Below are 22958 nucleotides of genomic sequence, written 5' to 3'. Positions count from 1 at the left end.
GGTGGTATGGGGGGGTCCTCAGTACAAATCCGTCCCGGGGTGCATGAGCTCAGCCCAGCACTGCTTGCCTATTATCGACACAGAAATTCAGAAGTGCAGAGGAGAAAACTAGTGACAACATACCGATATCCGAACCTGCTTTTCCTCTCTGAAAGATGCCAGTAGACCTCTTTAAAATGGCATGTGAGATACATTGGCCCCCTTTATTGATACTTTCAGACATAAGCACATCTTTTTCGTTACGAAGAGAGGTGTAAGCATCGTTTGATAACTAATAACTGCATCCCAAATGTAAGTTTTAAGAATTCATAGTTTTTCCTCTGTTAAACAAATAAGACTCCAAACCCATTTGACGTGTCAATACCTTGCTGCCTTGTACATGACTTTCCTGGGGTTTTTCACATCTAGACTTTACTCTGGGGCATGGGTGCAGCTATAGAGCTGCCTTGAGCAATGTTTTAATGTAGTCAGAACAGCAGCTACAGTGGAAACGGCATTCATTCCTTAACACTAATGCCGTAAATAGGGATGCTATTTTTAAGGGAAAAAAAAAAAGTCTCTAGTGTTCAGCCAGCTGTAAGCACTGACATCAAGCAGCTTGTTCCTCAGGGCATTTGCTGTCAGCAACAACTAAACCCTTGGATGGTTTTCATTATTATTAACTATCTTGCCAATTACTTGCCCACTCTGTGCTGGAAAATTTTATTGACTGAGAAGGATCAGCTTTCTTCCAGTCCTTATGGACCTCAGTATATATGAGCTGGGTGACAACCGGCTCAGAGGGAAAAATCACTGCAAAGATCTGTATTTGGCACTGTTGGGTAAGTAACATCTAAGCTGTTTTGGAAGTTGTGGTCCCAGAGGCTTGTGCCATGCACAGGGCAATAGGGAAAGTCCTGAACTGCGACGGTCTTCCAAGGCATCTGCAGTTCTGCATTGCAGGTTGAAAAGATCTTGCATCACCTGAGTCTTTACTTTGGAAGTGCAGTGTGAAAGGAAATTATCCTTCAAACTTTATCACAGCAGAAAGATCTCACTTCAGTTTTACATCTGCCTCTCCCTGCATGCCATAGCTTGTGGCATTACACAGCATGCCATCGTGCAGTCTCATCTCACACAGTCCCGTTGGCTGGAGGTGTCCTCCCCGCAGCCCTTGCTCCCCAGCAGCCGCTGGGTCAGCGGTGAAGATGCTCTGGTCTTCCCCAGCAGGTTGATTTTCCCAACATCAGACAGGTCAAGTTTTTGTTACTAACTTGATGCCACATTTCCATTTCCTGTTCTTCAATAATTAAGTTAAAATAACGGGTCATTTTCTGTTTCCAAAAAACATTGTAACTACCCTCGCTAGCTTTGGCTTGGATGGATGTAATAATGCTTCGCACTGATAGAAATAACAGCAGAACTGGCCTACTGCTTTATATTTTATACCCATATATATGTATACATATGCTGAGGAAAGTTAGGTACTTACTTTTGAACAGAAGTGACATTTTTCTTTTAATTTTATTACTAACTGGATTTAAAATAGGGTCGTGTATTGAATTGTCCTGGTAACACAACTGAAGTCCATATTTTGTAGTATTAGTCATAATATTGCAATTTTGTTTATATAATAAAATGAACCAATGTTTACACTGAAGTACACATTTTATTTTTTTTCTTTGAGCTGGTGTATGAATGAATGTAACCATAAGCACAGAGCAGCAAACACCTCCCCGTACATTGCAAATGACTAGTAACAGAGAAGCAATCACTGACTGTTTAAGTGGAGGGAGGTTAAGGTAAATGTGTCCCTATATTTGGTAAAAAAATCTGTATGGTCTTACTCTAAACAACTTCATCTGCCTCACTACTTTTCACATTGGCTGTAATAATAATAAAACAGACAGGTCAGAAATTCTTACTTGGCCCTCAGAAGCACAAGGTGGGGTTTGGAGGTGTACTTCAATGAATATTTTGAAATCTGGTCATATTCCTCTCCTGGTGTTGCTCTGAGCCAGATAACTCTCTGCTGGCTTCGTGGCATTCGTATCCCAGGTTCAAAGAAATGCAAAATATGAATCTGTCTGAACTCTCGGGCTACAGTAGATTTAATGGTAAGTTGAGCTGCAGTCATGCAGCAAGAAAGCTTGAGAATATACATTTTCTGTCCTGAATTTTCCAATCCTTGGAGCAGAGAACTTTATCTTTTGCATTATTAAAAGAAAATGATTATTTGCCATGATAATAGCAACTACATGAGATGACCAAACAGAGGAAGGTGAAGGGATGCTGTGTACAGACACAATGAACGCGTGGGACATGGTGCTTCCTGTGGGATTGCCCATGTGTGGCAGAGCCGCTAGAGCTGGGCAGAAGGACTGAAATCCCTAAACAGCATTCGGTCCTTGGATTCCACCTGGGTAGTGTTTCTGCCTAGGAAAGGAGGAGATGCCTAGTAAAACCAGCCCCGAAGTTTGCATTTCTGCTGGAGATGGATGAAGTGCAGTGCTCATGCTAGCCCCAGACCCCCGCTAGCTCCACATGGACCTTTAGGCAAGGGGTGAGGTCTTAGACTGTAAATTGTCCAGGAGAGGTATTAATTTAATCACCATCTGCACTTAACCAGTAGCACACAACAGATGGAGACATTTAACAATAAAATTAAAAGCTCTTTATTTAGAAATGTATTTTATTGGTAAATTCAGACTGCCCGGGGATACCCAGCCGTCTGGCTAACTGCGTGCTGCAGACGGCATTTCCCAGGAGAAGAAGTGCCTGTGCTGGGCCTTCTCCTTGCTGTCCTCACTTACAGCCTATACGATGCTGGACCTTGAGAGAGAGCAGTAAATGTTTTCAAACCTAAATAGCTATGAAAAGACAAGCAAAAGAGAGTTTAGACTAACCCTATGTCCCATCAATTTTTCAAATTCACCTTGTAATGTCACACCAGTTAATGGTTCCCAGCTCTCTGCTCTTCCCTTCGGTTCCCAAGTCTCTCTTGCTCTTCGTGTTTATGGGAATGTGCAACTTGGCAAAATGTCCACGCGATGGCATTTCAGTCCCCAGCAGAAAGGTGACAGACAGGGAAGTTCAGCGTGCCCAGGCCTGTGCTCCTTCCTTCTCCGTGCAGCCCGTGGCTCCCAGCAGGTAATAAACATGGCAGTGCGGTCCCTCGGTATCATGTCCTTCACTCAAGAGCATAGAAACACGTTAGAATACAAACAGAAGTTGTTATTAAAGCTTGTTAGGATACAAACAAAAAGTTTTATAAAAGCTTATCTTTAAAGCTTGAAATATAAGGTAATTTCTGCAATCTAACCAGGCTGAATACTTAGGGATGGGGAGTGATTAGCTGATAATTACATCTGCATGAGAAGATTTATTCTGAGAGCTTGCCTGTTCTAGACAGGGATCAGAACTATATTACATGGCCTTGCTATCCCATAAAAATGTATAAAAAGGCAAATTTAATCACCTCCCTCTGAGCTGCTCACCAACAAGGTACAAGCAGGAATTTTCCACAGGAATTATGCCAAGAGTGATTTCAAATGAAAGAACACCTTACAGATAGTTATGATCTATTCTTGAAGTATGCTGAAAAAAACATTGATGAAACTCAGAAAATCAATATTTCATCAGGAAGTTCATCGAGTGGCTTTAAAGATGTGGTTTCATTAGCTAACTTCAGTTTTCAAGCACTTTCTCTGGTGATGCTATTCTTGTGATTAGCTGTATGTTTCCTAGTGATGGGTATTTGTATCATTAGAACATGGTATATGTTGCCTGACCAAATGGGAAGGAATGTTACCTTTTTTTTTTTTTTCTGAAAACAAGAGGTTATAAAACGGTAGCTTTAACGGGGGGGGGAAAAAAAATCAATTAAGATAAACAGAAACAGTAGTTAGATAATATTGTTGGTCTTTGAGAATATAAAAACAATGTAATTTCCAGATTAAAAAAAAAAATCTCTGTGAAAGCATGTGTACCCAAAACAGAAAGGAAAATCATTCCAGGGTTGTTGCAATTATTTCAAAGCAAAGAAGGAACTACCAGTTCAAGAAAAATCAGTGTTAAGATTCAATGTAACAAAAATCCATATTTTAAAATATGCAACCAGCTTTTGCTCCATTCTGTACTGACAAATGGTGTCTAACACTTTGTACCATTTGACCTTTATCACGAGTCAGTGTTTCTCTGAGGTTGCGGCATTACCACCAAACTCTTGTGCTATGCCATGTGAAGCCAGAAAAGCGATGCTGGACCAAGCGTGCCCAGCGGAGCAGCCCTGCCCACCTGCAGGTAGGAAGTCCATGGATGAAGTGATCAGGTGTGTATGTTCTCAAAGGTGCATCAGGTGTCCCTCCTCCCCTCTGCCGAGCACGGTGGCCACCCAAAAGTAAAAGCCCAGGAGCTCCTAACAGGCTTTCACAGCTTTCACAGTTTGATGACAGGTCTCTGGTCCTCCTGCCTCCCCTGGGCTGAAGGCACCCGACTCCTGCCCTGCGCAGGAGGACAAACCCAAATGTGGGCAGGTTTGGCCACGCCTGCCGGGAGAGGTGCCGGTTCCTGGGGACTTCAAAAGAAAATCCCTGTCATCCTCTGAGGTCTTCAATACCAAATCTTTCTTTAGCCTAGCTCACTCTACAAAGCCTGTCTGGTTTTCGAGCATTTTGTGATCTGTGTTTCCATGGCAAGTGTAGTTGAAGTCGGCCAGTAGGTGTTAGCCACTAACTTGCTGGTGAGGGATATGTGGACACGCATCCACACAGGAAAGCAGCATAAATAAGACACAGAGTCATGGCTGCTGCAGGTGCTCCTTAAATTCCGCTTCACCACTGACTCCCTGCTGCCTCTCTGTCATTAACAGCCCATTCAAAATTATTTACAGTTTGAAATAAAAATGTAATAGAGGTAAAAAAATCTCTCACCTTATACCAGCATGTGCTGTTGTTGCTTTGATAGCCTATATCTGCTCTCTCTCATCTGCTGGTCTCAAACGCAAGCAGAAATGACACAAGAAAACCAAGGACTGTGGTCTTTTAGCACAGTTATTGCTTCTGTTTGGAAACCGAGGCGAGCTGACTCTTGGAGGTGCCTGGCAGATGATTGCTGCATCAGATGGACAGAAACAAGGGGTGCCATGAGTTACATCCTCTCCCTCCTGCTGCGGAGAGGCATGGCCATATGGGAGCTGCTGTGGGAGGGGAGCAGGGGAAAGGCACCCCATTGGAAACAGCAGGGATGACAACTCCTGCAGCAGCCTCGTATGGTGCTCAGAAATGTCAGAGATCCACAGGCACCAAAATAGACTTGATAAAAATCCAGGTAGTTTAGTGTCCTGTCTCCAGCCGGTTGAGTAAAGTGTGTATGGAGAAATAGTGTGTGAATTGGGTTGTCCTGTGAAAGCCTAACAGGCAAGTGGTGTGGTGCTTTTCTTTAAAGGGCAGCAGCGTGTCCTGCTTCTCCTTCTCCTGCTGCAGTCAGAGCCGTGGGGACAGTAGAGAGGAGTGTCTGCCACTCTGCATACAAGGTGGGCAACCTTCGAAGGGATGGAGTGGGCACAGCATCCAGCAAGCAGGGGCTGCAGCACGGGGAAGGGGCCTCGAGTGTAGGCAGCAGGTCTCAGAGGAGGAAAGAAGGTGGCAGGGGGGAGAGGGTTTATAGGAGACTGTGGAGATGCTGCAGGGATAAAAAGGCTGCTGGGCCAAGGGCAGGATGTGAAGACAGGAGGATGCAGTGGGAGGTTTGTGTATCCTCAGAGTTTGGGCCAGTCAGGGGGGGGTCTTCTTGGAGCATTTGGAGTCTTGCCATTCCTTACAGGAATCCTGAGTGCAGAGCTCCTGCTGAGACCAGTGACGGCCCCTGGCTCCACCCCCCATCACCTTCCCTGGTTCCTTGTGAGCTACCTTATTCATCAGCCTCCACAACAGCCTGTTGCAACGAGTTCCCCCATTTAACAACTTGTTGTGAAAAATCTCTTCCTCTTTTAGACATGCTGCTGGGTTATTTCAGTGGGTGCCTCCTTGCTCCTGAATTATACAAAGTAATGATTAGTTTGTCTCTATTCATCTCCAAACCACTGATGGTTTTCCAGACCCCTGTCATAATGTCCCTCAGTCATCCTTTTTCCAGTCTGGAGCCCTAATCTCTTCTGTATCTGTTTCTACACCTCTGCTGAGCTGGGGAAAAGAGAGTTTTCGTACACAGTGGGTGTGCTCTAGATTAGTCCCCTATATAGTAGCACAGTCAGGCATCTTGCTTTGCTCACACTCCTATTCTATCACTACCAATGCTCTGCTTGCTTCTTTGGTCTGTACTGAGCATTAAGCTGATGTTTCCTGAACAGGTGCCACCACTGAACATATATATATCACAGGGTTGGATGTATATACATAGTTTGTCTTTCCCCATGCATTACTTTTCATTTACCAGAAATGAATTTCCACCATTTTATGGCTCAGTCCCTTATGTCCTGTGATCCTTATGCAATTTGTGGCAGTCAGCTTTAGATCACCTATTTTAAATAAAACTGTATCATTTCTCATTCCCCTGCTGGATGTTGAATGAGTCTGTTGTATAACGCAGGGCCCAAAGCAGACTGCTCTGAAAATCCTCATCTATTGATTCCTACAGGCATCAACAGTACATTCCCTTTGCCTCTAGTGTTTTAAACAGTTAAAAGTCAACAAAGAGCCTCCACCTTCCTTGTCCCGTGATGGTTTAGTTTGCATAAAAGCCTTCAGCAATGACCCTTATTTAAAACACTTGTGTGGACAAACATATGAAGGTGTAGCACCCTTCCTGACCTCCTCACACACTTGTGCAAAGCACCACCGCCACCCAGGAAAGCACACATGCATACATACATACGCGTATGTATATACAGACGCACACTCTTGCCAGGCAGTTACCCCGCGTCGGCCTATTCGCACCCCCAGCGAGCGTCCCCCCTCACCCACCCGCCTCGGTGCCGCCGGGCTCTTTAAGCGGGGCCGCCCCGCCCGCAGCCCGCCCTCCTTTCTCCCCCCACAGCCGGGGGCTCCCGGCCGGTGTCCGGGGCGGAGCGATGGAGGCGCTGGAGGCGGCGGCGGGGCTCTTGCTGGGGCTCTGCCTCCTGGCTGTAGGCCTGTACTGCTGTTACGTGAAATACATCCACGCCAAGTACGACCACATCCCCGGCGCCCCGCGGGAGAGGTAAGGGGCAGGCGAGGCAGGGTCGGGGTGAGGAGACTGGGGCTCGGGGTGGGTTTTTCAGGCGTCTGCAGTGGGCTTTCCGCCGTCGGCGTTAGCCCCGCGCCCGTTCCCGTGGCTGGCCGGAGCGGTGGACCTTGCACCGCGGCTGGTCTCGGTGCCAGGCTGGAGCCAGGAGAAGATGTCAGAGCAGAAAATAAACACGGCGTATCTCTGCGGGGCGGCCTGCCGGGACGGGCCGGGGCCTTGCTGCTGTGGGCAGGGGTCAGGTGGAGGCGGCCAGGCTGGCTGGGAGCAGCGCACGTACGCGCATCCCGCAGCACTGCCTGCCTGGCGTGGGCTGGCAGGGTGGGATGTGCTGACCTACATCTCCCCAGCTGGTTGCTCCAGGTGGCCACAGCGGCACGAAACGAGGTGTTTAGAGTTGCCCATCGGAGCTGTGCGTTTGCTTAGGACGCCAAGGGGACCTGACCAGCAGCACCAGCCGTGCAGGAGGGGGTTTCTGCACTGGACCAGTGCAGCCTGCCCTCCCTCACCGCTCCACGAGGCACATTGACACTAACTCCACCAGGCACCTTCCCTGCTCCCTCTCATGAGCTAGGTGTTGGGTTTCTGCCAAAAAAAAAAAAATTCATACGTGGTAAAGGGCAGTGAGAAGGCTGCCAGCAAGTCAGTGGCAGTGCTGTCACAAGGAGACACAGTTCTTACCAGAGTGTGTGGGCTTCCCATTCAGCCTCACCTTTGGGTGCACGTGTCCTCTGTAACTTGCCACAGGAGGAGACACCACACCAGCGTGCTCTTACACACAACCCTACAGGGACACCAAATGTGGCTGCCTAACTTCCAAGTTTCGGCCTACTTGTGTAATCAGGGTCAGGTACTAAGATTAGAGAGAGGATGGATCTTGTCTTACCTGAACCTGCTTGTCCTTAGGCTCATTCTGCGGTGTGAAGTAACACCCTAGAGTAATTCAGCCACAGGGTTCCCAAGTTGCCTTTTCTGTTCCTTCTTGAGGGTTTGAGGCTTGATGGTGGTCAACCTAGGATCCTTGCCAGGAAGGTTTCTAGTACTGGTATGTCTAGGTGGAATCTTGTATGTCATGTGAGCCCACAGTGCTTGATAGCTTTTTTCAAAAGTATAATTTGCTAGGGACAGTTCAAAAACCCCCATTTCAGTACCTGTTGCACAAAGACTTCGACTTCTAAATGTCCAAGGTAAGGAAAATCAAATACCTCCAGCTCTTAAAAGTAATTTATTAAAGAAAAAAAAAAAAAGTAAAGCCAGAAGCTGGGTGCTGCGTGTGGTGGAGGTCTCCCCAGTACAGGAAAGACATTGACAAACTGGGATGAGTCCAGTGGGGGGCAGCCAGGATGCCCCAGAGGCAGAGAGCTGGGCTTGCTTTGGATGGAGAAGCGGCTGCTAAAGGGTGGAGGGGATCCACTGGCTATTTTCAGCTACCTAGTGAGTGGCTATGACAAGATGGAGCCAGACTCTCCTTGGAGTTGCAAAATGAAGGACAAAGGGCACAAGTTGTCTCAAGGGAAATCCCAGTTAGGTATAAGGTAAAACACCTTCACCATGAGGGTGCTCAAACCCTGACCAGGTGAGGCTCTGAGCTATGGAACATAGTTCTAATGTTGACTGGCCTGGAGCAGGGAACTGGCCTGGTGGCCTTCAGAGCTCCTTGCCAACCCAAATTGCTCTGAAATGGGATTCATCCAAATCTAAACACTTCTCAGCTGAGACTGCATCTGGCAAACTGGAGAGGAGCAGCACCAGAAGCAAAGGCTGGCTTGTGTCCAGCTTGCTGCCCACCAGGACCAGCCCCCAAGTTGTGGTCAGCAGATCTGCTCCCCAGCCCACAGCCTGTATAGTTTCATGGTATTATTCTGACCCAGATGCATGACTTTCCCTTCACCCTTGGCTCTTTCCCTTTGAGAAAAGCTTAAGAAAGCTGTGTTTTATGATGAACTACAACAGGATCTTATCAAAACCTCAGACCTTGTCTAAGGTCTTACGGATGTACAATGACAAGATTTCATTAATGCCCTTGATTTCTTGGGCTGATTTATTTTAGCAGAACTAACACAGCATATTCTTAAAGGAGGCTTGTGCAGGACAGGCTGGAAAAGTGAGTCCTAGTGGCTTTGCGTTGTTTTTACCACATGAACGGCTCACCTGTGAAAAAAGGAGGTCATCTCTTCAAAGATTTGCTTCATATTGAAGATTTAATAGCAAGAAATGGGCAAAAGTGATTTCTTTGCAAATACATGTTTTCAGATAATAGTGGCACATCATCTGAATGTGACTCAAGCCAATCCTTTGCTTAGGGGTTTTTTTTTATGTCAGGCAGTAAGTAATTCCGACTTCTTATTAGTGGATGAATGTTTTAGGCCTATTGTAACACCTGACTTAATTGTGTAGTGATGGGGCAGAGGATGAAAAATATCTCTGAGGATTCATGTGTCACACAAGAGGAGCCACGAGTGGGATCTTCGTGCGCTGCAGATGGAGCAGTTTCCAGAGCTTTAGTTAACGAAGGACTCATCTGTCAAGTTTGGGGCTTTCACATCTTTTTGGAGTCCAATTACAATGGAGAAGTCAAACAAGTGAAGGATTAAAAGTTTCTGTAGATGTTGGATAACTTTGGTTGTTAATTTAAGCACCTCCTGGTTCCAAGAGAAATAAAATAAGAGCCTGTTTTTCCTCTATAGCTTGTTTATACTGAAAAGGATGATAGCATGGCTGTCTGTCTCTCACATGGACAACAGATCTCGAGTGCAGCTTGCTTCATTTAGAGAGGAACTTGGCCAAATGTTCCTTCAGAGATGTATGCAAAGCCGGTGGGAATTTGCCACTTGCAGCTGAAGGAAGGAATTGATCTCTAACTTTTTAATACAGCTATTACACTTGAAGAGTTAACCCTTTTTATTCATTTCTGCAATTTCCATATTAAGCAGTGATTACCCTTCTAGGTTGTCTTGTTTTACCCAGCATTTGAGTTGACGTGACTTTAGACAGCAGGCGACCATTCCTAATTTTACTCAGTTAAACTCCATTGATAGAACCAAAGTTATGCTTATCAGGGCTGAGTATGTATTAAAGAATATTTCATGCAAATATCTGTTGCATGTACAGAAACGTAATAGTTGCAGTGGAGATTCAGTCAGCTAGGCAAAGAGCAAAGCAGTTTGCTGGGAGCTCCCACCCAGACCCAAACATCTCCTATAATACAGCAGCAAAAAAGACCTTGTCCTGTGTCTCTGCACTGGTCTTCCTGGCTGCAGGAGTGCACCAGCCTGTCCCTGGTCCCCAGCTTACCCACGTGAGGGCTGGGCTTTGGCACAGCTAGGTGTTACTTTTAATCTTTCCTTACAAGGAGGAAAGCATGAACAGCGCTCATATTGCATCACTGAGCAACAAGGATTGCAATCTATACAAACCCCTGTGTTGGCATCCTCAACCAACGCACTCACCTTCTCAACCTTCATTTTCTGCAGCTTTTTATTTGGCCATCTGCTGATCTTGTGGAGGATGCTGAGGAAACAGGAGTTTATGCATGATCTCTTACTGCAGTGGTAAGTGGAGACACATCAGTAACATACAATGGGGTAGCCCTGTAACACAAATTGGGAAATCGAGGCACAGAGGCCCTGAATTATGCGTGTAGCATCGTTCCAAAGGTTGGTAGAGGAGCTAGAGAGAGCGCATTGATCTTTCTCTTAATGGCTTTATTCACTGCAGACTGCAGTAGTTCCCAGTACAAGTAGTTCTCTGCTTTGGTCCTTTGAGGTTATTAGGTCTGAACTGTTACGTGTTGGTGGTTTGTGTGCCATAATTCTCCTTTTTTTTTTTCTTTTTTTTTCTTTTTTTTCTCTTCTCTTTTTGTAGGGCAGAGAAATATGGACCTCTCGTACGATTTAATGCCTTTCACAGAGTCTCGGTAATGGTTCTGAGTCCTGAAGGAGTGAAGGTACTGCAAAATAAAGCCGAATCGACAGTGGGGATTGGCCCGTCCCTCCAGAAAGAGAGCGGTGGTGCCTGGTGTTCAGGACAGCACAGTGCAGCCAGGCTGTGCCTGTGGAGACAGCAGCTCTGGCTGGGTTAGGAGGATGAGATACTCTGCTCTCTGGGCTGTCCTGATTTATCTTCCTTGATCAGTTGATTTACATTGTTGCCTTTATTTAAACAGCAGATAGAGCAAGCATCCACTATTTCTGAAAAGCAGACTCTCTGCAAGAGCTTAATATCTCAAATGAGCAAGGCACAAGGGACTGAATTTCTTCTTCTAAATCTTTGCAGTAACCACAGAGTGAGATTTTGGGTCATTGGGCAAAAAGTGCTAAAGGCACGCAAAACAAGCTAGCAGCACGGGAACTGGGGAATCGGGGCACGCCAAATAATTCATCTAGTCTTCAGACTATTGCTACAGGAGGAAAAGAGCAAATGTACAAGTGGCTTTTTATGTTTTGTCTGGGAAACGGGTTGCACTCGGTATTCACTGACTTGAGACTTGATTTTTTAGGAGTTCTTGATGTCACCACAGTACCCAAAGGATCGGATGGTGTATGGTCGTATGTTCAACACACTTGGTGAGAGGTAGGCGAAACACATCTGAAGCCATTGCGATCTGAAAATATGTGACAGATTAATAACATCACAGGCATGACACTTACTTTGACTCAGACCATTTACCTTTGTGTGGGGATTAATGACTAATTCCAGACATGTGTAAGCAGCATGTACCTATTAAATTATGTGTCAGGTCAAATGTCTTCCCAGTCAGGGAGGAGGTTATGTTGAATTTTTTTTACCTTGATCACATACTATTTTTTTTCCCCTGTGGGTGTTCAGTTAGTCTCAGAATAGTTTGCTCAAGACCATCATCAAACTCACTTAGATTTTAGAGCACTGAATTATTCGTTAATGCATGGGAGTTTCCAGCTCCGAAGTTCAATAGCAAAAAAGGGGATTTTCCTCTGTTAGCCTGAAGCTTTAAAAAAAATATAATAATCCAGTTGTTGTATTAATTATTTGCATAACAACTGTAATGAACCAGCAGCTTATTGCACTCAGCAGTCCATACCTACCAGGCAAAACATATCTGCAGTTCAGTCATTGTCCACAGTGATGCAACAGCTCTGTACTCAAAGCAGCATGGTGGTCCCTACATGTGGGGAAAAATACAAGAAGGTAGATGTGGAAGAGTTATCTTTGTGACTACACAGGGTTCGGCTGGCTCCCTTGCTGAAAACTGTTCCTCTCCTTGTTTTCCCAAATGCTAGGTGTCTCGGGAATGGCTTGGTAACTGTTTGCAACCATGAGCATTGGCACAAGCAGCGGAAGGTGATGGATCCAGCTTTCAGCAGAACGTAAGGCAAATATCTCTGGGATGATCTAGCTGTTATTTGTGTTGTATTTTCATGATTCTCCCCATCATTGATCCATTATTTGATATTTAGAAAGAGGAAAAAAAAATTAGTGCCAAAATCATGTTTTACTTAAGAGTCCAACGCACCGTTTCCATCACAAGTATAATTTGACCAGACTTCCATGGGGCAGTGACATCCATGTGAGCTCAGCGACCACAGAAAGGGTTACGTGTCCAGGGGTGTGGTGATGACTGCCTTATCCTATTGGAAAACAGACCTCAGGGGTTTTGATGTGGGCAAGCCTCATAATTCACCTGAGTGATTTGCTGTGGGAGATATGGTGTGATTGATAAGCAGGAGGTTGGTCTTGTTTGCTTGTGTGTGCCTTTATGCGTTGCCTTTAGGGTCTGAAGATAAAGTCCGTTTACTTTGGCATGCACAGGCCAAAGCCCTTTGCCATGGTAGCCATTGTTTACATGGCAGGATGGAGCAGGGCTGCTATGAGAAGAATTTAGCTCATTTTATCTGTTTGCTTTTTAAAGTATTAAAAAAAAAATAAAAATTATTTATTATAAATAAGAAAAAAATCTTTACAATTCTCTATGGAAAATAATGAAGGTAATTTTGCCTGCGCAACGGCATCCTCTCCAGAGCCCCCATCACTCATTTTTATTGATTGTTCAGCTACCTGATTGGTCTGATGGAAACTTTTAATGAAAAAGCAGAGGAGCTGATGAAGAAGCTAGAGGAAAAGGCAGATGGAAAAAAAGAGTTTAGCATGCTGACGATGATGAGCCGGGTGACTTTGGATATCATTGCAAAGGTACCAGCTGTCCACTTTCTTGTTTCCTCTGCGGCTGGCAGGAAGGATTGCAAGTAACTGGTACCAGCAGCAGGACGGGATCGGGAGCCAGAGCCAGGGAACGAGACCTTTACCCAGCAGTGCCAGAAGAGCTGAAGAACTAATTGTGCCACTTGCATTCAGGCTGAGCCATAGCGAGAGGCAGCTAGGGAAGGGTCTGCACAGCCTAGGTGTGGCCTGCAGGATGGGGACCCTTTGCAAAAGGCCTTACAGCCTCATACCTCCCACCCCTCTGTGCCCAAAGGGGCACACCAGTGCTGGTTCACGTGGGGATGTATTATTACCATTATATGTCAGCGTGAAGTCTGCTTTGTGCTGGCTTTTCCCTTCTTGATGCAAAACAGTTTGGGATGAATGGAGAGTAATAGTAAATTATTAATCCCCCCAACAAGGAGGAAGCACAACGTAGATACTACCCTTCCCTCACAGCCTCCTGCAAGGCAGGATGTATCCTGAGGCATTTTTAGGGGAAAAGGTGGTGGTGTGAGGCTGTCCTGTTCTTTCACCCCAGTCCCAGGGAGCCAGGAGGATTTAGCAAGTTGCTGCCTTTTTCTCTCCTGCTCCCCAGGTAGCCTTTGGCTTGGAATTAAACGCACTGAGTGATGACCAGACACCTTTCCCGCATGCTGTGACCACGATTTTAGAGGGAATGACCAAGACGCGCATCCCCTTCCTGCAGGTCTGTACACACCTCGCTTCAGTCCTCTCTCCTCGCACGCAGCTGGAAGCCCTGCTCCTGCACCAGTGGGCTGGAGCTGTGCAAGATCCGTGTACGATGGAGAAAGGGTCATCAGTAGCTCTTTCCCTCTGACATACGTTGAAATAAGATTCGTTAGTGCTATTAAAAACTTGCAAAATTAACATTTAATGCTTCCTTTCTGACTTTCTGCCTTCTCTTCCCCATGCATGTGTTGTCTTCTCATGTGGTTTTACACTTTCACACTTATCACTGCAAGAATTGAGATTTTTGTTACTTGTCTAAGAAGGATGCAGCCTTTGGTCAAGGTGGAAGAAATTTGAACTTTCCTACCATTAAAAATTATATTTTTGACCAAAATTCATATACTAGGAAATTAGGGATGTAATCTGAAATTTTAAAGTTAAAAATCATTCCACAGTTTCTCATGAAAGCTGTACTTCAGGCTTTTAGAGCTCCCATTTTCCTTTTTGGGCCCAGAGGTGAGATTCTGTATCGCATGCTGCAGTTTCTCTCCGTAGAGGGCTGAGGAATTTTGCTGATGGTGCTCAAAACATCGTTTCTGACAAGGCAGGACGTCACCATGCCCAGATTGGAATATTTCTCATTTCAGCCCAGACCCTTCACCTTGGGCATGTTCACTTTGTTCTATGAAGAGCAGACGTTTTTGTGACAAATGTCATTTAGCAGGAAACAATGTGCTCACTTAAAAATATTGTCAAGCATTATTTTTCACTAGCAAAAGGAATAAAATGACTAAAGAAATTCTGTATTCAGTACATGTCAGGGAAACAGAAGCTGGAGGTCAGGGAGAGCGTGAGGCTGCTGCGGCGTGTGGGGAAGGAGTGCATTGACCAGAGGAGAGAGGCCATCCAGAACGGGAAGGAAGTCACGCTGGATATTCTTACGCAGATACTGAAAGGAGATGGTAAGGGACACGTTGCTGTTGCAGTTAATTAATCTGTGGCCTGTTTTGCCATGAGATTTCATAGCATGATTTGGGTTGGAAGGGACCTCAAAGATCATCTAGTTCCAACCCCTCTGCCATGGGCAGGGACACCCTCCACCAGACCAGGTTGCCCAAAGCCCCATCCAACCTGGCCTTGAACACTTCCAGGGATGGGGCATCCACAACCTCTCTGGGCAACCTGTTCCAGTGCCTCACCAGCCTCCCGGGGAAGAATTGGGGAGGCTTATTTTGGGGATCTGAACTTTGATCCTCTGATGTCTTCAGAAGGATTTTTTTCACACTGGAGATAGTGAGAGTTGCTTTGAAAATTCCCCATTTCTTTGTGTTGTATCAAATATTGGTTGCAAGTCACCACTGAGTTGCCCACTTATCATCCCCTCCTGATGCCACCTCAGACAAAATGTGCAAAATGGGGCAGAGCATTCTGGCTGTTCCAGCTGGGGCACAGGAGTGTTTTCTAATCTGTTTGCTTTTCTCTCTTGACAGCTCTGGAGGAAACTAGAGATGATGAAAACATTCTGGATAACTTTATCACTTTCTTTGTTGCGGGTTGGTAGCTGTTTTAATGTTTAGATAAGTCACGTGGGAAGCTGTACTCATTTTTGGGCCATCTGTAGGGTCACGATTAATGCCCTTGTTCACTCTGTGTGATGATGCTGTAACCAGGAGTCACTTGGCTGGAAGACAGCAGTATTACACTGGTGTAGGACCAGCTGGGCGAGGTCTGCAGAGAACTCCTGGTTTTCTCATAGGCAAATGATGCGTTACCCTCCTTTGGGCATATCAACACAGCAAATAGTGCCAGGCCGATGGCTTCCAACCTGCAGTGCAGAGGGCAGCGCTGCCCGCTGGGGTGCAAGGCTGTTCCTCACGGGGTTCTGACCCTTCCTCCCAGATCCTGCTGAACCCCACTGAAAGCATCTTTAACATATTCCACATGTCTTCGCATCGCCTTACGCACCAGACTAAATGCCATTCTTGCCTTAAGAGTGTTAGGCTTGACAGTGCCCTCTTCCACCAACTGCTGACTATCAGAAAAATCAGGGTCCGAGATGATATGTGAGGCGAACAATGTAGAAAAAACAATTTTGCAAGTCAGTAGGATTTAGGTTCCTAAGAAGGTGAGGTCAAAACACTGTTCTTTCACAAGATAGATGTTATTGCAACAAATACATCTTTGCAGAAGTCTGTTTTCTGTGATGCTTCACAGTAATACATATGCCTACCCATGGAAAAATGAAAACTATCCATGTAAAGCCGGTCTTTCAAAGAAAGCTGGTTAGAAGCTCTGTTTCCCCTCAAAACCAGTAAATCCTTGCTTCTCGCAGGCCCACGTGTCCCATAATATGACAAGGCAAATACTGAACCTCACTGGCGCTCCTGTTAGGGAGCTCATAACCAGTAGGTGCCATATGCAGCCATTGCAGCTTTGCGTTGAGCAAGACGACTTACATCTTTACCAGCTAGGTCTTGTCATTCTTGAAAGCTCCTTACGTAGAATTTACATCCCTTTTAGTGTGTCCTTTAATTTCTAGCGTACTTGAAATTAAACATCCAAGGCCTGATGTTTAAAGTTTCCTGTTCACAGTAGTAGACCATCTTTGTATCATGTTATTTCATACTAACCTTTAAACCAATTTTTTGTGTCGTTAGGTCATGAAACCCTTGCCAATCAGTTGTCATTTACAGTAATGGCACTGGGTCAGCATCCTGAAATCCTGGAAAGGTACGTGTGCTCCAATTTGCAAACCCAGCTTGCTGTTAATTTCAAGGTGAACTTAATTATAAGGATTATTAAAAAGCTAGGATTAATTCCCAATAAATTCTAGCCTCCCTTCCAAAATAAACAGTTTTGTGGTCCCAATATATTCAAAATTTTAAAGAAAGTTATGATTAATTACTTCAGTTCCATCTAAGTGATTTTTTCCAAAGCCTTTGTACAAAGCTGGTCTGGAGTCCTGCCTGATTCGGCTGCACTATATGCACGTTGCTCCAGCCTGATAGGAGGCGCAAGTTCAGGTAGGCTGGCTGGGAATCAGTAGGCATTGTGCCTGAAGATGGGAATCAAAGTCCAACTCAGTGTCTGGAAAGTAAAAAATGTAATTTGTCACCTTGCCTAGCAAGAAATAGGTGTCTGCAACTAACTTTTTTGTTTTTGTTTTTTTTAATTTAACTGCAGGCTTTATGCTGAAGTGGATGAAGTTCTTGGTGCCAAGAGAGACATTAACCATGAGGATCTTAGCAAACTCACGTACTTATCGCAGGTACAGTAGGAGTGAGATAAAATACCAGTCAGAGCTGTTGGTAGCACTCCTGCCATCTCATGGGACTGCCAAGAGGAGCCACACACTTAAAATTTTAAGATCAATGCCAACATTTGATCCTGACAGCTGACCCTCCCAGACAGTCAGCAAGCAGGTACCATGAGCCATTTGCAGCAGCCCAGCCTTGTTGGGAAGGATGTTGCTCGAATTTCTTTCCAAAATCCCACGATTCTTTCACTGCTTTCTTTAATTATTACCCATCTGGGAGCTAGACCGAAGTTGCTTGATCCCTACCTGTGTAAGGTGATACCATAGCTGTATTTTAAGAAGGGCTTGCAACTTCAAGCCCAACCTGTGCATGAGTCCCAGGCCCTTTCCAAACTCACAACTCTTGCTTGATTATTGTTAAAGCATTTTCAGCTATGATCTCACCATGTGCCATAAACTCAGCAGGATTTGAGGACGTCAAAAAATAATCTTTTTGCAATTTCAATTTTTTATTATGCAGGCTTGAAACTCTCTTCAGTCACTCGGGTTGGGGGGAGGGAAGTTTGGTCTTGTGTGTAGAAATACTGGTTGGTAATGAACTGCAAAGCCAGGGCTTGGTTACTCGCCAGCATTTGTGTTGCATATCCTTTTTTACAAGATGAGGGATGCCAGTAGCCTTCAGGAGAGGCTGAATCACAGTCCTGGCACCTATTCTCCCTGCTTAAATTCCCTGTGATTTTAGTAATTTGCCATGATGGCTCTTTTCTTAAACTGCCCTGTCGAGGTGGGTGATGGTGTTTTACCATTTACTATATCCCATCCCACAAATCACTGTGCTTTGACAACGGATGGATTTCAGAGGTGCATTTCTCATAAGGAAAAGGCATCTCTGTGTCGTTACAGAAATCATCAGATTTCTTTAGGCTTCTTCAAACACCATCACAATTACCACTCCAATTAGCATGAGGTATCTAAGCCTTTCAGTTTTAAGACAGATCACATGAGAGCATCTCAAAGACGACCATTAATTTAACAGAACAAACTTGGATCTGTACAGCCAAAATCACAGTCACCCTTGGTCAGAGCCAGTCCATCACTGGAGTATCAGAGACCATGGGATTCCTCTCCTGTCGCTCAGGCAGTTCTGAATCCTTTTGTCCATGCTGCTTTTTCATTAATCCACTTGTGAATACACCCTGTTAATTGCATTTGCAGTGCGATGCTAATGTGCACTGCTAATTAGGTTTCACTTTGATGAAATAAGCCATTCTTACAGTTCACTACCACCAAAAGAAATGATCTCGTTCCATTTTTTTTCCTCACTGTTCCCTGTACATTTTACTTTGCCAGGCTGTGTTTTTGTCATTTTGGTGCTCTGACCTGGCTCGGCTCCCCGAGCAGCAGAAGCAGGACAAAGGCAGGAGGGGGAGCATAGTGCTGAGAGTGGGAAGGAGGTGGGAGCAACTGCCTGTCCTCATGGCAGCTGGCACTGAGAATGGCTCACTGGGGCCATGAGACTCCACTTTTAGAATTTTTCCCTTTGAATTTGCCTCCCAGTAACTTTTCACTTAGTTGTTGACCTGCCTTGAGGTGTTAGATCTGTTCAATGCGTGGTATCTCTTGTGGGAATTGGCTTTTTTTCCCCTGTATTTTAACCAGTCATAAGAAAGCACCAGGCCTGACGGAGCTGACTTAGCCATATATTTTGCCCGCAGGAGTCCAAGGCAGATACACCAGCATCTGTTCCACAAGTCAGAAGCTCCCATTTAGCCAAAGCGAAAGGCCATAGGGAGATAATTAATTGTATTTCTACTTCCTACACTCTATTAACTAACTGACCTTTTGTGCTTTTCGCTGATGCAGGTTTTGAAGGAATCGCTGCGCCTCTACCCACCCGTCCCGGGGACGGTACGCCGGATGGAGAAGGAGCGCGTCATCAACGGTGTCAGAATTCCTGCAAACACATCGCTCATTGTGAGTCCCATCCACCAGCAGCACCTTTTACCTGCTGCAGTCAATCCAAATGTAATGGATCTGTGTATCAGAGGGCCAAAATCCTCTCTGAAATTTTGGCCAAAACCGAGGTATGAATTGGGCCTCTGGATCGGTTTTGCCTGGGGAGTGGAAGGCAGTTATGGTTTTGTACCTGTGAAAGCAGAGAGGCGTTTTCAGTCTGCTGCTCCTCACTAACGCAAATAAACTCTTTCTTGACAGTTCAGCACTTACGTAATGGGGAGGATGGAAAGGTATTTCAAGGATCCACTCACTTTCAATCCAGACCGATTTAGCAAAGATGCACCTAAGTGAGTTTCTTTTTACTCTCAGGTTATTAAATATGTAATAAGGAACCATTATAGGAAGAGATTTGAAGAAAGTAGAATACAGCTATTTTTCCATTCCAGTATAAGTAATGCTAAAGCCTTATCCAAATGCAAATAGAGAGCAATAATGCACAGCTTCTGTTCAGAAGTTCTTTATACCATGTGATACCTTACAAAAAAAGATCAATACCAATGTTACTTAATGTTTACATTGAGGTAAATAAACAAGGTTTGGGCCAAAACCAGGTTGAATATTTGCCTTAATGCTACACAGACATTTAACGTGTGGCAGCCCTGGCCCAAGGATGCTGTGAAGTGTCTCCACATTAGGAAGGGGACAAGGGACAGAAGATGCTGTTGAGCCACGTGGGGAGGCAGCCTATGCCTAACCAGTAGGCGGGAGTGCAGTAGGAGGGACCGGTGACCTAAACAGGTGGTGCTGATCCCTGCATCTCACTACTTCATGAGTCGGGGGTTTTACTTCAGCCTAGAGTTAGTCTGGGGTCCTCAACCAAATGCCCCCTCACTCGCATGGTTCAGAGCTGTCCAAAGGAGCAATAATTGGGTGGATCGTTACGTCCCTGTGAAAGGCTAGAGAGCATTTAGAGTATGCTTGACATTCAGCTTTGCACACATCAAAACACCTCTGTGAGCTGAGCCATACAGTAAGCGGAGATGACAAGGAACCTTGCTGCAGAGCTGTATTGCTGCTGTGAAGTGCAAAAAAAAAAAAAAGTTAATTTGGAGATCGTCTTAACAAGTCAGCTAGGTGAGGTGGTATTTAGACCATTTCCTTGCTGCTGTGATGAAATGGGTGCTTGTTTCTTTACAACCAAGCTGTCAGAATGACAGATTTGAACATTCTTCTTTGCAGGCCGTATTACTGCTATTTTCCATTCTCTCTGGGCCCCCGATCCTGCATCGGGCAGGCGTTCGCACAGGTAAGCGGAGGCCTGGAACAATGCTTCGTAGCAGCACTGGGCCGGCTCGGGGTGCGCTGGCCGTGGCTGGTGGGGGGACCAAAGGCCGCACTGATGGTGCACTGACCCTCCTCTCTCCAGAGCGAAGATCCCCACCGTGCTCACGACAGGGCATGTCTCTAAAGTGCTGTCACGTGAGCAGACATACATGTACCAAATTGGTCCCGCATCACCTGTGCCCACGTGCAGCCAAGGTGCCTGCAGGGGAGGGGTGCAGGCTGCTCTCCCTCTGAACTGCTCTGGGTCACCCTGCTTGAATCCAAGCCCCTTGATGGGAATTGCAGTCAACATCCCTTTGCCAGCTGAGGTCACGTGGTGGGGGTGTGTGCAGGGGCTCTTGGGGACCATCCTGTGGTTGCAGCTGGTAGAGACAAGGCAGGAAAAACAGCTGTCAGAAGGCCACAAGCCAGGACTGGCACTGAGAAGGTGGAGAGGGGGCTGCATGGATGGGAAGAACAATTTAGTAAAGTCTCTGATTACTTCAGCATGGCAGAGAGCATTTTGGAAGGACAGTAGGAGACCTGCTCTTTGGGTCTGTGCTGTTGAGTTCATCTAAGCATCAGTGCTCAAAATCTTCAAGTTAAAGTGCTTGGTTTTACCTCTGATTTCCAAAATGGGGTTAACACATGAACCCAGGGACAGATCTTTGTGCCTGTCGGTTGTCTTCAAATCCAGGAAGCCCCAGGTGACTCTTCTTTCTGCCCAAACTCAGCTACATTAAGAGTAACATGGACATTTTAAATCTCTCTATTGACAAAGCAGCATGGCGTAATACACTGGCTTTAAGCAGCTGCAGTCCAAACTGTATTTGCTGTCACTGATAAGTTTTGGGGTTTTTTTCTTAACAGATGGAGGCGAAAGTGGTGATGGCAAAACTGCTGCAGAGGTTTGAATTCCAGCTGGTACCAGGGCAGAGTTTCAAACTCTTGGATACCGGAACCGTTAGGCCACTAGATGGAGTGATGTGTAAATTAAAGCCAAGGAGCACTCCAAGAGGCTGCCAGGAGTGACTGCGCAGGAAAAGAGCGTGACACGGTAGTGGTAGCGTTTCTTCTGATTTTGAAGATCTTCACACTAATCAAAGATTAGATTTTGCAGGCCCCTTTGGAGGGTTACTAGACTGAATTTTTTCCTAGCCTTCCTCATCATTCACTGAAGAAAACATTAGGAGAGTCACTCTAGGTATGTTTGAGCATCCTTGATCTGGAAGCGTACCTGGAATTGCAAAGGCTGTATTTTCCTGGGGGCCTGTTTGGTTCTGACCAGACTTGGAAAAGAATGTCCTTTCACTGGAGTATCCCTGGAGCTCCACACAAACCTACACTCAAATCCCAGCTGATAGTTTCCATTAAGTTTACTTCCAACACAACATGGTCTAAGTAAGCCCTTGTTCAGGGAGTTTCCTGTTTACACAGTGAAACAAAAATCAGAGACTGAGGCCACTACTTTTCCTGGTTTCTTCTGCCTCATTTTTATTCAGTTTCTCCTATTTTTCTTACAGTATTATTCAGAGCATAGATTCCCAGTCCATGCTGTTGAAAGGGGCTCTCCTGTTTCCTGCTACCCCTCTCCACAGCCCATGCCTTTTCCTTGAGGGGGAGGGTATCTTGCTGGGTTTATTTTAACTTGGATCATTTTCCCCATCTGGTTTACCACAAAGCTATACCAACACTTGGGCTAGATGGTCTAGTAGGTGCAGTAGGGTTGGAAGTAAGTGCCTGCAACCAAATGCTGCTTAAAATGATATTGCTGCTGAAGAAATGCATCTGCAACTTGAGGCAGAAGCAGGAGGAGATCCCATGCCCCCTTCTTCCACAGATGGACCAGAATTGCTCACTGCATGCAGGCTTGCAGCCTGGCTCTGCTAGGGAAAAAAAAACCCATTGTGTGAAAATGCCGCCTTCCAGAAATACATGGATACCTAATGTGAGTTTGGGCCTTCTCTGTCATGAAACACAGGGAATTCAAGACAATTGGTACTGCCACTGTTACTTCTTACCTTTTTGAATTAAAGGGCCTAGAACCCAGTCTGTACACTGTCAAGTTCTCCTGGTGTGGAAACCACCACAGGCTTTCCGGGGCTCTGCCCCTGTTGTGCACTGTCTGATTCAGTGCAGCAGTGGGAGAGCAGGCCAATAAGGTTGATGTGGCTTTTGATACCATAAGCAATGTCATACTAACTCTGTATGTACTAACATACGTAGAGGTACCAATACCTGTGCTGCTAGGGAAAGTTCAGTCCAGCTATCAGTAGGTAAGCTCTCCAGTCCCTTGTGCTGGAGATCTGCTTATATCCTCCTCGACATTAATAAAATCTCATTGGAAAACTGA

The 22958-nt window shown here is 45.6% G+C and overlaps 1 protein-coding gene across 1 annotated transcript; it reads left to right on the top strand.

The window, feature by feature from the left end:
• Positions 1 to 7013: 7013 nt before the first annotated feature.
• On the top strand, positions 7014 to 22958 carry CYP46A1 (cytochrome P450 family 46 subfamily A member 1). Its single transcript, XM_075753580.1, has 15 exons — positions 7014 to 7176; positions 10674 to 10751; positions 11065 to 11146; positions 11699 to 11772; positions 12459 to 12545; positions 13230 to 13368; positions 13976 to 14086; positions 14882 to 15032; positions 15561 to 15623; positions 16728 to 16800; positions 17254 to 17338; positions 19190 to 19300; positions 19541 to 19629; positions 20522 to 20588; positions 21476 to 22958. Exons 1-15 carry the CDS (start codon positions 7049 to 7051, stop codon positions 21635 to 21637), a joined length of 1500 nt encoding a protein of 499 aa, XP_075609695.1. The 5' UTR covers positions 7014 to 7048; the 3' UTR covers positions 21638 to 22958.

This window comes from Balearica regulorum, chromosome 5 (assembly GCF_011004875.1).
Source record: "Balearica regulorum gibbericeps isolate bBalReg1 chromosome 5, bBalReg1.pri, whole genome shotgun sequence".
In the NCBI taxonomy this organism is placed as follows: Eukaryota; Metazoa; Chordata; class Aves; order Gruiformes; family Gruidae; genus Balearica; species Balearica regulorum.
The sequence above is the reverse complement of the archived record's forward strand: the minus strand, read 5'-3'. Positions and strand labels throughout refer to the sequence as shown.